Source organism: Scyliorhinus torazame, chromosome 21 (genome assembly GCF_047496885.1).
Source record: "Scyliorhinus torazame isolate Kashiwa2021f chromosome 21, sScyTor2.1, whole genome shotgun sequence".
In the NCBI taxonomy this organism is placed as follows: Eukaryota; Metazoa; Chordata; class Chondrichthyes; order Carcharhiniformes; family Scyliorhinidae; genus Scyliorhinus; species Scyliorhinus torazame.
The window spans coordinates 31,587,855-31,600,846 of NC_092727.1; the positions used below are offsets into that span (position 1 = coordinate 31,587,855).

The 12,992-nt window shown below is 44.7% G+C and overlaps 1 protein-coding gene across 9 annotated transcripts in view; it reads left to right on the forward strand.

Annotated features, from left to right (window-relative positions):
• The window catches only part of gramd1ba (GRAM domain containing 1Ba), a 1,045,225-nt gene that overhangs the window by 958,745 nt on the left and 73,488 nt on the right, over positions 1-12,992 (forward strand). For all 9 annotated transcript variants that reach the window (XM_072486670.1, XM_072486672.1, XM_072486668.1 and 6 more), the window contains 2 exons: positions 836-939; positions 11,299-11,394. In XM_072486670.1, the coding sequence (XP_072342771.1) occupies positions 836-939; positions 11,299-11,394 (200 nt within the window). The remainder of the gene's footprint in view (positions 1-835; positions 940-11,298; positions 11,395-12,992) is intronic.

Here is a 12,992-nt window from a genome sequence, read left to right on the forward strand (position 1 = left end):
ATGGCATCTCAAGCGAATATTAAAATGTTTTTATTTAAATGAAGTGAGGTTTGTGCCTCTACCTTTCAAGCAATGAGTTCCTGACCCTCGTCAGCTTCTGAGTGAAAAAATTGCTTCTCAACTCTCTTCTAATCCTTCCACCAATTACTCTAAATCTACCCCTGTTTATTGACCTCCCTTCTAAGGGAACTGTGTCTTCGTAACCACTCTATCTAGGCTCTTCATATTTTTTACAGCTTAATTAAACCTCCCACTGATGCAGAGGCTGCCTCAATTTTTAAAAACTTTTTTTTTATCCCATCCTAAAGTTACAAAGCCAATGCACAAAATGGTCCCTTAATCCATCTCGTTGCTTGCTCCAAAGACCAACTCAAATTCAAATTGAAGTCAATTCATGGTCAAGAGAGACATACAAGATCCAAGCTGACAAGAAAAGACATTGCACCTCATCTTGGGCTTGATCTGACACTTGATCTTAGTCAAAAGGCTGACAACCTCAATAATAAACTAAAATGGATATGGGGTAAGAAATAGTTAGCTTCTAAAATATGGAACAGTTTCTGGAAGCTGGATATTTGACTCTTTTTGGGTGGCCAAATCAATTTTTATACTAAGTTGGTTCACCTCAGTTTTGATTGTCGGTTCGCTGATTTTCAATTGCCCAACTGCCTTGGTTTACCATATAGAATCAGTGCTGGTGCTGACATTGGGATGCTGCTGTTCTGAAAAGTGCATATTGCTTTCTATGTTAGTGAATATATATTGGGTGGCACTGGCATTCTGGTGGACAGTTTTATGCATACTAATAATTTTATTTCTGTTCTGATCTGACAAGACTACTCATGTGCCCTGCAAAGGGACATCCTCCTACAAGGGCGACTCTACCTCTCGGAAAATTGGATCTGCTTCTACAGCAACATCTTCAGATGGGAAACACTGGTATGTAGTCCTGAACTAATGCAGATACTATTGTCCCTGGTTTTAAGACAATGTGTGCCACATCTAAGACAAAGGATTAGAATTATGATTTTTTAATCTGCTGGCAAATTGAATGTCCTTGGAGGCGAGCTTATAAAATGTCATGGGAATCGTCAGATGAACAGTTATATTACGTAATAAAACATTGTAAGATGTTATAAAATCATTTGTGTAACATTTTTCCAAATAAAATTCAATTCATTTAGTAGGTGACTGAGATTACACTGTTTGGTTAAATATAAAATCTGAGTTGATATGTCAACTAAAATGATCTATTTTAGTCGGTATTCAGTGTAGTTGTTAGATATACAGGCTGCAGGATCCAATAACATGGTGTATAACATACCTGATGGGTTGTAATAAAATGATGGTGATTACTTTTATGTAATCCATTAATAAGGCTGTGTTGGTACCTCAGAGAAGGTTGTGTAAACTCATTTCCTAATTGAATTTTCTTCATCATAAGTAACTCAATAGAAGCTTACATTACTAAAATATAAATTAATGCTGTAAAGCTATTGGGATAGATAATTTTTGCCAAATGGAAACTTAACTTAAAATCATTTAAAGATTTTACAATTGAAATAGAATGAGGTTAGGAACCAAACAAACTGATATCATGTTGGTGTGGGACACTAATTGCAAGGATCACCATGATAGTGTGTGACACTAACTGGATAGGTCAGCATGTTAGTTTGGGTGGTGCTAAGTGGCTTGTCAGATGTTTGAATAACTACAAACAAGAGAATGTACAAGGTAAAAATTGAGAAACATTTTTTAAAGTTGAAAGTAGCCAAAATTAAAATGTTGCCCCATTACTCAGGAATTCAGGTTGTTCTGTATTAACCTGTGTACACTGCTCATAAAGAATAAGATGGGCAGGATTCTCCGTTTGCCACTGCTGAAATCGAGGCATCCAATCAGGCGGAGAATAGCTCCCATCGCCGAAATTGCAGCAGGTGCTGGTTCGGCGCCGAATCTCAATGTTTCGCCTCCCTGAAAACTGCATCAATGCAACGCACGCCGCGCTTGGTGGAAACATCGCATATCATTAGTGGGCCCACCCGTGATTCTCCGCCCCTGATGGGCCAAGTTCCCGACGTGCAGTCCACGTGTGCCCTCACAAATCGTGAACCTGACTGCTGAGAGATGGGGTGTACAGATAGTGTCTAGCACCCCCATACTTCGCTGACCGCCGTGCCGCTGGCCAGGGCGCTTCTGCCAGTGGGTGAGGGGAGTAGTGGGGGGTGGCCAGGAAGTTGGCTGTGGGGTCGTTGTGGGTGGGTAGGCGACATCAACACTACAGCCGGCAAGGCAGCCATGCAGCTGCGCATGCTGCTGACAGCTCAATTTTGTTTCTCTGATGCCAACGGAGAATCCGTGGACTTCCCCCCCCACCCCTGATGCCTCTGGCCCCAACCGACCCATCAGCTGTATAGGCGCTCCAGCACAACCTGTCCCATACTGTCGGCCCCGATCAGTGTATGTTGGGGGGTGTATTGTTTAAGCGTGTCTGCAGTTTGTCAGCCCTGCGAATATCCCTTACTGTCCTGCCGATTCCCGCACTGTTTATCGTGCTTTTCTAGGGTGTTCCATACAGTGCACCGACGGTGCTAGCCCCTCACCGGTAGCAGAATCGGTGCAGGTGTGGTGCCGATTATTCTGATGTGAAAGTCCACGTATTATCCGTTGGCATTAGCATTTGGACTCAGAAACAGAGAATCCGGCCCGATATCTTCTGAATAAAAGATGTTCAGGAGCGGACATTGCTTCTTTAAACTCCTGTGTTCTTTCAATAATCTCCTTTTTAAAAATATTTTCAACAAAAATAGAAAGATACAGAATATCAAAAGAATATCAGAAAAACATCCCATCAACTCAACAAACAACCACAACCCTTCAGCCCGCCTGGTACCGACCCTCATCTACGCAACGCGCTCCCTTCCCTATTTTTACTCCCTTACAAGCACCCCACATGCTAACCCCCCAATCCTCCTTGAAGAAATCAATAAGGAGTTTCTACCTCTGGGTGAACCCTTCTGCTAACCCCCGCAGAGCAAACTTGATCTTCTGCGACCTCAGGAATTCTGCTAGGTCGCTCACCACACCCCTGCCTTTGGCGACTCCAAGTCCCGCCATCACAACAAAATTATACCAAGGGTTTTCCGATGCACCAAATATTGTAACCTCCGGACTCGGGGGCCACCCCCACACCCAGAACCTTGAACATAACATCCGAGTTTCCCTGCCAATATCTCATCAATCTTGGACAGGCCCCGAACATTTTTCCGGCATGGTAGTACAGTGGTTAACACAGTTGCTTCACAGTTCCAGGGCCCCAGGTTTGATTCCTGGCTTGGGTCACTATCTGTGCGGAGTCTGCACGTTCTCCCCATGTCTGCGTGGGTTTCCTCCGGGTGCTCCGGTTTCCTCCCACAGTCCAAAGATGTGCAGGTCTGGTGGATTGGTTATGCTAAATTGCCCTCAGTGTCCAAAAATGTTGGATAGAGTTACTCGGTGACGGGGATAGGGTGGAGCTGTGGGCTGGTGTAGGGTGCTCTTTCCAAGGGCCGGTGCAGACTCGATGGGCTGAATGGCCTCCCTCTGCACTGTAAGTTCTATGATTCTATGAACATGTGGACCTGATTCATGGGCTTCACCCGCGCACCGCCCACACCTATCTTCCACCCTCAGAAATAACGTGCTCATCCTCGCCACTGTCATATGGGCCCTATGCGCCACTTTAAGCTGGATGAGGCTTAACCTCACACATGCTGAGTATCCATTCATCCTCCGCAAGACTTCAGCCTATGTCCCAGCCCCTCTTCCCATTTGCACTGAACATCCTCCACCACGGCGCCCTCCCTCTCCATCATTTCTTTGTGAATATCTGACACCTTCCCCATCCCGACTTCATCCTCCGACCGGAACTTATTTTACAGCACCGGAGGCGACAATTCTGGGAAAGACGGCACATCTCTCCTCACAAAATCCCAAACCTGCAGGTACCTAAAACCATTCCTCTTGGGTAACTCGTACAATTCCACCAACTTTTCCAGCCCCTCAAATTTGCGCCCCCTATAAACAAGTCCCTGAAGTACTCAATCCCCACCTGTCATCATCCCCACATCCAGTCTCGCCGGCACAAACCTATGGTTATTGCAAATAGACGCCCAAAACGACATACCCCCTAACTCCAAGTGCTGCCTATACTGCACCCACACCCTTAAAGCCAAAACCACCACTGGGCTAACAGAATACCTGGCCAGCGAGATGGCAAAGGCGCCAACAGCAAAGCTCTCAAACTCATTTCCCTTTTTGATGCCACCTTCACCCGGCCCCAAACCGACCTCTCCTCCACAGCCCAATAATAATTGATCAAACTCGAAGATTTTGCCCCCCCTCCCACCATTCCAAGAAAGCCCGCCTCACCCACGGGGCCTTCCCCCCGCACACCATCAATCCATTGACTTGCCTGAAAAATGATTTAGGGACAAAGATAGGGAGGTTTTGAAACACAAATAGAAACCTAGGCGACACCGTCAATTACACTGTCTGCAGCCCCCAGCCAGCGACAACGGCAAAACATCTCACCTCTTAAAATCCGCCTTCATCCCCTCCACCAATCGGGCCAAGTTCAACCTATGCAACTGGGTCCAGCTCCGCGCCACCTGGATACCAAGGTATTTAAAGCTCATCCGCACTACCCTGAATGGCAACTCCCCTGACCTCCTGACTGCCCTGGTCGGGAACACATCACTCTTTTTATATCCCGAAAACCGGCCTATTCCCCGCAACAGAACATAGAACATTACAGCGCAGTACAGGCCCTTCGGCCCTCGATGTTGCGCCGACCTGTGAAACCACTCTAAAGCCCATCTACACTATTCCCTTATCGTCCATATGTCTATCCAATGACCATTTGAATGCCCTTAATGTTGGCGAGTCCACTACTGTTGCGGGCAGGGCATTCCACGCCCTTACTACTCTCGGAGTAAAGAACCTACCTCTGACATCTGTCCTATATCTATCTCCCCTCAATTTAAAGCTATGTCCCCTCGTGCTAGACATCACCATCCGAGGAAAAAGGCTCTCACTGTCCACCCTATCCAATCCTCTGATCATCTTGCAATGGGTCTAAAATACATATCAACAGGTCATCTGCGTTTACCTCAACCTCCTGCCCCCCCCCCCGGAGGGCATCATATTCACATTAAGTAACCTCTGCACATTCACTGACAACTGTCTTCTTTTCACAAAACCAGTCTGATGCTTCCCGATCAACCCTTAATCCACAGTCCTTAATCCATGGTGCAAGCATCTTCACCAAAAGCTTGGCATCAACATTCAATAACGATATTGGGCGATAGGACCCCCTCTGTTCTGGGTCCTTCTCCTTTTTTAGAATCGGAGATGAAAGCCTGCGCTTACATAAGAGGGAGTCCACCCCTTTTCTTCGCCTCATTATATGTCCTCACCAGCAGTGGCCCCAGCTCCGCCCCAAACCTTTTATTAAACTCGGCTGGTAACCCGTCCAGGGCTGTCCCTGCTTGTATCACCCCCCCATGCCATACATCGCCTCTCGCTGCCCAGTCGGGGATTCCAACCCCTGGACCTGCCTCTCCTCCTCCCTGGACCAGCAAGAGCTCACCGGCCAGCACAGTAGCAAAGTGGTTAGCATTGTTTCTTCACAGTGCCAGGGACCTGGGTTCGATTCCCGGCTTGGGCCACTGTCTGTGCGGAGTTTGCACGTTCTCCCATGTCTGCTTGGGTTTCCTCCGCGTGCTCCGGTTTCCTCCCACAAGTCCTGAAAGACGTGCTTGTTGGGTGAATTGAACATTCTGAATTTTCCCCCTGTGTACCCGAACAGGTGCTGGAGTGTGGCAACTGGGGGATTTTCACAGTAACTTCATTGCAGTGTTAATGTAAGCCTACTTGTGACAATAATAAAGATTATTATTATTATCAAACCCATCCAGGAACTGCCTCATCCCCTCTTCTTCCCCTAATCACCTTCTGAAAAATTAGGACAGATTCTGATTATCCCTTATAACTTTTTTCAGTCCCTTTCTCCCCCCCCCCCCCCCCCCAATATTTTCTTCCCTTTTTTTCATTCCACGTAAGGTAGACAAGATAATCACTGTTTGTTGAGACTGTTGCACTGTAACCAATAGCAGCAAGATGCGTTAGTGCAGCCTGCAGTGACTTTGATATATTTTGGGGGATTTTAAATTTATTTTATTGTACTTATTTCCATAGACATTTAGGCAATTGTAACTTTCACTTCTACACCAGGCTCGATGTGGGAATCAGTTGAACTTCCACCTCTGGTGCCGTAATCATGACTCAATCAAGCTGAGGCATTCCTGCTGAAACCTATAAATGCAAATCGTTATTCACCTCTCTGGGTTTTGACCACCAGGTCATCCTAAAATGATCTTTAACAATCTACAGTTCAGCCAGTTGACCTTTTAAAACACAAGCAATGTCTTTTTTTTTCAAATTAATGCTAACTATAAAAATTGCTTTAGCAAACGTAGCCAATGAGGAGTCTAACAATTAGGATGACTTGTAGAAATCAATCAGAATTATTCCGAATATTAAAGTTGACATTTCTTTGCTTTATTTTGTACATTTTTTGAGTATATAATTGCCACCCAGAATATACTATTCGGCCCATCAAGTCATGCTGGCTATGCTGTGGGCAAGCCTGAAGCTTGATTGTAGGAGAGCTGAATCATTCTTTACAATTGAAGCGGAAGCCCCCAAATTAGGGTAATTTATCATTGATTGTGAGTGAACATAGAACCCTCAGACTCATGACTCATCCAAGCCAAATTCCAGATGCAGTCACCACCACTCACTGTTTAAATAAACATATTTAAAGTTTACATGTTGAAATGAAAATGTCTAAATTCATTAAACATAAACTAAATAAATATATGTGAGTATTTTTATTAACATCACGCTCGGATTTCAGTGTTTAGGATTATGCTCAGCCTTACTGAATGGGTATTGTGTTATCTGGTACATTAAAGATGGTGATGGGAATAATTGGATGTATTTTTCATAAGGTCAGCAGAGGCTGTGAGCTGTGCTGTAGGAAGGTAATGGAATGGTTGATGCTTTTCTGGGACACAGGATGCCAAATTTGCCATTTTAAGTATGGGGCCAGCATAATAACTTCTGACTATAATATAGATTTCCCAATTAAAGACAATATGCGGAATTTTCCCGTATTTTTTCTCGGGCTCTAGCTGAAACCCGGTGTGCCCAGCAGCATTGCCGGGTTTTTAGTCCAGATTTTGAGTCTCTGGGGCAAAGAATTAAGTAGGTGAGGTTTAAGCCATCATTGTGGCAGAGCAGGGCTGATGAAGCTGGCGAGGCTGAGTCTGCAGAGATCGGGGCGGCACAGAAAATAACCCCAGCCCCCCCACCCCACACCTCCCCTCGATGAACAAGTGGGTCACCCCCCATATGCATTAGGAACTTCCCCACCCCCGCCATCAGCATTGTGTTCTTAAAAATGTGGTACCGTGCGCCTATGTGATGACTAAGCTCACCTCCATTAATCAGGTTAAATGCTTATCCATTACCTCAGTTGCAAGATTTGTTTGCAACTCTTCTTCCAGAAGGAAAGACCTTTTCAAAACTGGACATGAGCCAGGCATATCAACAACTCTTGCCAGAGAAAGATTCAAAGCATTACATAACCATCAACACACATGACGTGTTTTTCAAGGACAATAGTTTGGTTTTTGCTATATCCTCCAGTGCGGCGATCTTTTAAAGGCCGGTGATAAACCTGTTGCAAGGCATTCCCTTTTCTTCCCATGTACTTAATGACCTGTTGAGCTGCTCGCAGAAAAATACTTTTCACTGTACCTCGGTACACGTGACAATAAACAAATCCAATCCAATTCCTCAGGTTGCGGTCTACTTGGATAACATCTTAATTATAGAGAAGTCTGAGGAGAAGTACCTCAGCAATCTGGATCAAGTTTCAAGAAGATTTTCAGAGGAGGGACTGTGACTGGAGTTAGTGCATTTTCCAGGAATCTCCGGCCATTCACTGACAGTGGAATTCTTTGGTCCAGCTGGCAGCGCACTCCCCCGACAGCATGGGGGGCTTCAATGGGAATTCCCATTTACAGCAGCGGGAGCAGAAAATCCCGCCGCCAGCGAGTGACGGTCCGCCTTTCACCACTGAGAAACAGGTGACTTGCAGGCTGGAGAATCCCGCCCTGTATAGAGTATCTAGGTCACAGAATCACTGCATTCCTGTGGAGGGGAAGCCCAGGAATGTGTCAGAACTCAGGTCATTTTGGGCTTGGTAATCTATTATGCCAAGTTTTTGTCAGACCTGTCTACATTGTTCGCTCCCCTGTACCTACATCTGCACAAAGAAACCAAATGGAAGTGGGAATCTGCTCAAAAGAAGGCTTTCAAGGATATGAAAACGCTGCTGCAACAGGCTAGTCCAGTGTTTTTCAAACATTTTTTCCGGGGACCCATCTTTACCAACCAGCCAACCTTCACGACCCACGCCGGCCGACCTGCGCGACCCATCATTTTCTCTTACCTTGTAATGTTTAGGTGAAATGTGGTGAACCTCCAATTTCTAGAGGATGAAAACATTTTCAGTTTCTGCATTTTTTTCCTGTAAAACTTTATCAAATAAAAACTCCCCCAAACTTGTAAAAAAAAAAGGCTGCGACCGTATTTTAAAAATGCGGCCGCACTGCGCATGCGTAATTGCCCATGCGCACCGATGAGCGGGCATGCATGCGCAGTGCAGCCACTTTTAAAAAAATATGTTCGTGGCCATTTTGAAGGCCGCTTGCAGCCGGCGTTATTAAAAGCCGGCTGTTGCGCGCAGATTTGCACGACCGGGAGCACTGCGATGGACGGCTCTGTGACCCTCTCGACATCCGCCCGTGGGTCACACCCCCAACTTTGACAATGCCTGGGCTAGTCTGCCAGCCCATTTTGTTCCAGACAGGGAACTTATCCTCTCATGTGATACTTGAAATGAAATGAAAATGAAAATCGCTTATTGTCACGAGTAGGCCACATTCCGGCGCCTGTTCGAGGAGGCTGGTACGGGAATTGAACCGTGCTGCTGGCCTGCCTTGGTCTGCTTTAAAAGCCAGCGATTTAGCCCAGTGAGCTAAACCAGCCCCTTAACCCGCCCACTTCGCCCTACAGTGTGAGGGCGGTACGTTCTCATTTAATGGAGTTCAAAAAACCCATCAGTTTTGCATCTAGGGTGCTGACTAGAGCTGGAAAAGGATATTCATAGTTGGACAAAGTGGATTTAGCTATAATTTTTGCAATGAAAAGATTCCACCAGTACCTCTATGATTGTTTGTTCACCATATGTTCTGACCACCAACTGGTGATGTGTCTTTTCAATGAGTTGAAATGTATTCGTCCCATGGCTTTAGCAAGAATACAGCATTGAGCACTTAGATTGTCAGCTAATCAGTACAATATCGTGTACAGAGACGGGAAGACGATGAAAATATGGACACACTGAATTGTCTCCCTTTACCAGATTACCATCCATGGTATTGTGTTCTGAGACAATTTTCTTACTCAAGAGTCTTGCACATTCTTCAGTTAGTGCAAAGCAGATTGAGCAGTGGACGGACAGCGCTATTATTATTTCGCAAGTTAAAAGATTTCTGATACTAGGGTGGCCAACTATCATAGAAGATGCTGAGTTCAAACTGGATGATCAGGTTTACATTAGGAACTTTGGTAGTAACCCGAGGTGGTTACTGGGAATAATTTTAAACCAAAGTGATCCAGTATCTTCGGTCGTGAGAGTGTAACATTGAAGAGTTGTTCGCAGACACCAAGCCATGTGTGTTTCTGTTATGATTCAGAATCAGGAAAAGTTTCAGAGTCAGCAATCGTCCCAGATAACGTCACAGACGGTAATGCTGCTGTTGGCATTCACCAGGAAATGGTTCCTGTGTTTCCAGGTTTGCCAGTTGAGTGTGCTGGGGGAGTGGAAGAGGAATGTTCATGTTCAGATTCTCAGTCTACCTCTTTACCGACTATTCCCGATCAACCATTAGAAGATTCACCAGTGGTATTGCATAGGTCGCAACGTAACCGACAAGCTCCTGATAAACTTTCATGTAGTTAGGATATTACTTTAGTTGTATTTCTGTCCTGATGGGGGATTTGGGGGGGGGGGGGGGGGTGAGAGAGAGAGAGAAGTGTTAGAGTCATTTTGAGTGCAGTATGTTCTTATAAGCCTTCCTCCTATGTCATTGTTTTACTGGCATACATTGAGAGTTTTTAGCATGTGCAGGCTGGGGTGGGCTTTTCAGACTGCAAGAGGGTGAGCTGTAAGCAAGACCGATTTTTACTAGTGCTCCTGTTTTCATAGTTATTACTAATGTTACTACTGTTCTGCTGAGTTACTGTTACTGTTAAACTTTATCAATTATTTACATAAAGAAGTTCCTTCTTTTGAACAAAGCATTTGACTACCTGGTTTGTGGTCTCAAGATACCACAACTGCGCATGTCTATTTATTTCTCCTCCAACACTTCCTTTTTAAAAATAAATTTTGAGTACCCAATTATTTTTTTTCCCAATTAAGTGGCAATTTAGCATGGCCAATCTACCTACCCTGCACATCTTTGGGTTGTGGGGGTGAGACCCATGCAGACAATGGGAGAATATGCAAATTCCACATGGACAGTGACCCAGGGCCGGGATCGAATCCGTGTCCTCGGTGCCATGAGGCAGCAATGCTAACCACTGCGCCACCTTGCCGCCCCTCCAACACTTTCGAAGTGATATTTTTGTTGCAGCCAAGTCAGGTGTTTAAGATTTAAAAAAATATATCATATTTTGGATTTTAATGGAATCTAAGTTGTTGCAGCAGCCAGCAGTAACTTGAAAACTGAGTGGAAAAGTGGCTGATGCGGTGCTGCAGATAGGTTAACACCTGTCTAATGAGGCATATGTTTGACTTAAAGTATTCTCTTGTTGTAATGATAGCTCAAAAGCTTGTTTTGGGAGGAGTATATTGTTCATTTCCAACGTAATCTTTGCAGAAGATGTCACATCCCCAGTGCATTAGAGATATTCTAATTGAGCACAAAACTGCTTCTGTTTCTGGCAAATGCCTTCTAGTACACATTACCAAGTACCAAATGTCCATTTAAGATGTGCCAACTTCTAGTTAAAAAGATACCACAAACCTATTTCCATAAACAGCATACTCTCTTTGACTATCTCAAAACGGAGTGTATATTCTAGGTGGTCTTTTGATGTATAATCTCTTGTGTGGTCTAGCTCACTGTACGTCTCAAGGATGTTTGCTCGATGACAAAGGAGAAAACAGCCCGCCTCATTCCCAATGCTGTCCAAGTTTGCACTGACACTGAAAAGGTAAGGTGCAGTCGGTGTTTCATACAAGGCATCTCTAGGAAAAGTAGCCAACCTAGATAAAGGATTGAACAGAATGGCCAGGATTTTCCAGTCCCACCCGTGACGGGAATCAAGGTGGGCAGGATGGAAAATTTGATGGACCAGCCAAAGGTCCATTGACTTTGAGTGGGAGGGGGACCAGAAAACCTCGGCCAGTGCTTCAGGGATAGTATTAAATTTGGTTTGCTGGAAAGCCAATGCAATCGGTTTTCCTGAGTCAACCTGAAACTGTAATGCACATTCGAGGGAATGTATTATTTAATCATTGCTATGAAGGACAAATATCAGTTGTCCTTCTGCCTCATATCCACTTGCTGGTGAAACAAGTCCTCATCAGAATGATTTCAGTTGAGTTATAAGAAGCTTGGCCATTGAAGCAGAGAAAATGCGTCACTCAAGACCTAACCAATATAACAACTGTGAAATCATATCGCCCTTTCCCCACAAACAAAATATATATATTTTTAAAATTAATTCATGGGCTATAGTCGTCGCTGATTGGGCCAGCATTTATTGCCCATCCCTAGTTGCCCTTCAGAAGGTGGTGGTGTGTTGCCTTCTTGAACCACTGCAACCCCTGAGGTGTAGTTACACCCACTGTGCTGTTAGGGAGGGAGTTTCAGGATTTTGCCCCATCGACCGTGAAGGAATGGCGATATATTTCCAAGTCAGGGTGGTGAGTGACTTGGGAGGGAAACCTCCAGGTTGGTGGGGTTTCCAATTATCTGCTGCTCTGGTCCTTCTAGATGGTAACAGTTGTGGGTTTAGAAGGTGCTGTCTCAGGAACTTTGGCAAGCTACTGCAGTGCATCTTGTAGATGGTACACACAACTGCCACTGTTGAACAGTGGTGGAGGATTTGAATGTTTGTGGAAGGGAAAGCAATCAAGCAGGTTGCTTTGTCCTGATCCTATTTTGGCCGGTCAACTATGTTCCCACTAAGCTGCCTGTGTGTGGATGAACAGCAGCCTTTAAAGTATTGTGCAGGTCTTGTTCCATGTTAGATACTGTGCATGCATGGCGATGCAAAAATAATCAATGGTGACACACATTGAAAACACTGGTTGCTCAGAACAATAACATTTTGCAAGGAATGTTGCTGGCAGTGGGAAAAAGGATATGGAAACATAAATTAGAAAGATAAGTAAGATTTTCCCCAAAAAATTGAACTGAGCAATATAAAGAGCTAAATGGGAATTTAGTACTTTAAAAAAAAAAAAATTACATTTTCAGATCATTTGAATTAAGCAACTTTGAATGAAGATGAGTTGACTACGTGTGTAAAAGGATGTAAATTCACAATTTGCCCTTCCATGTCTTGGCTGGGCCAAGTATTATTCACACTTTGTGTTATGACTGATAATCATTATCCTAACAATGAGCTGGATTTCCCCCTCATATTCCACTTGACATTATGCAGAATAGCAGGAGAAGATGAGGGAAGATTTCAGGGCTGTCACTACTGTGCCATCTGGGAGGCACTTTCCTTCCCTGCCCTGCTAGGATTCCACTGGTCACTCCTCCTCCTCCCACCATATTAAATGGTGGTGGTGGGGGAGA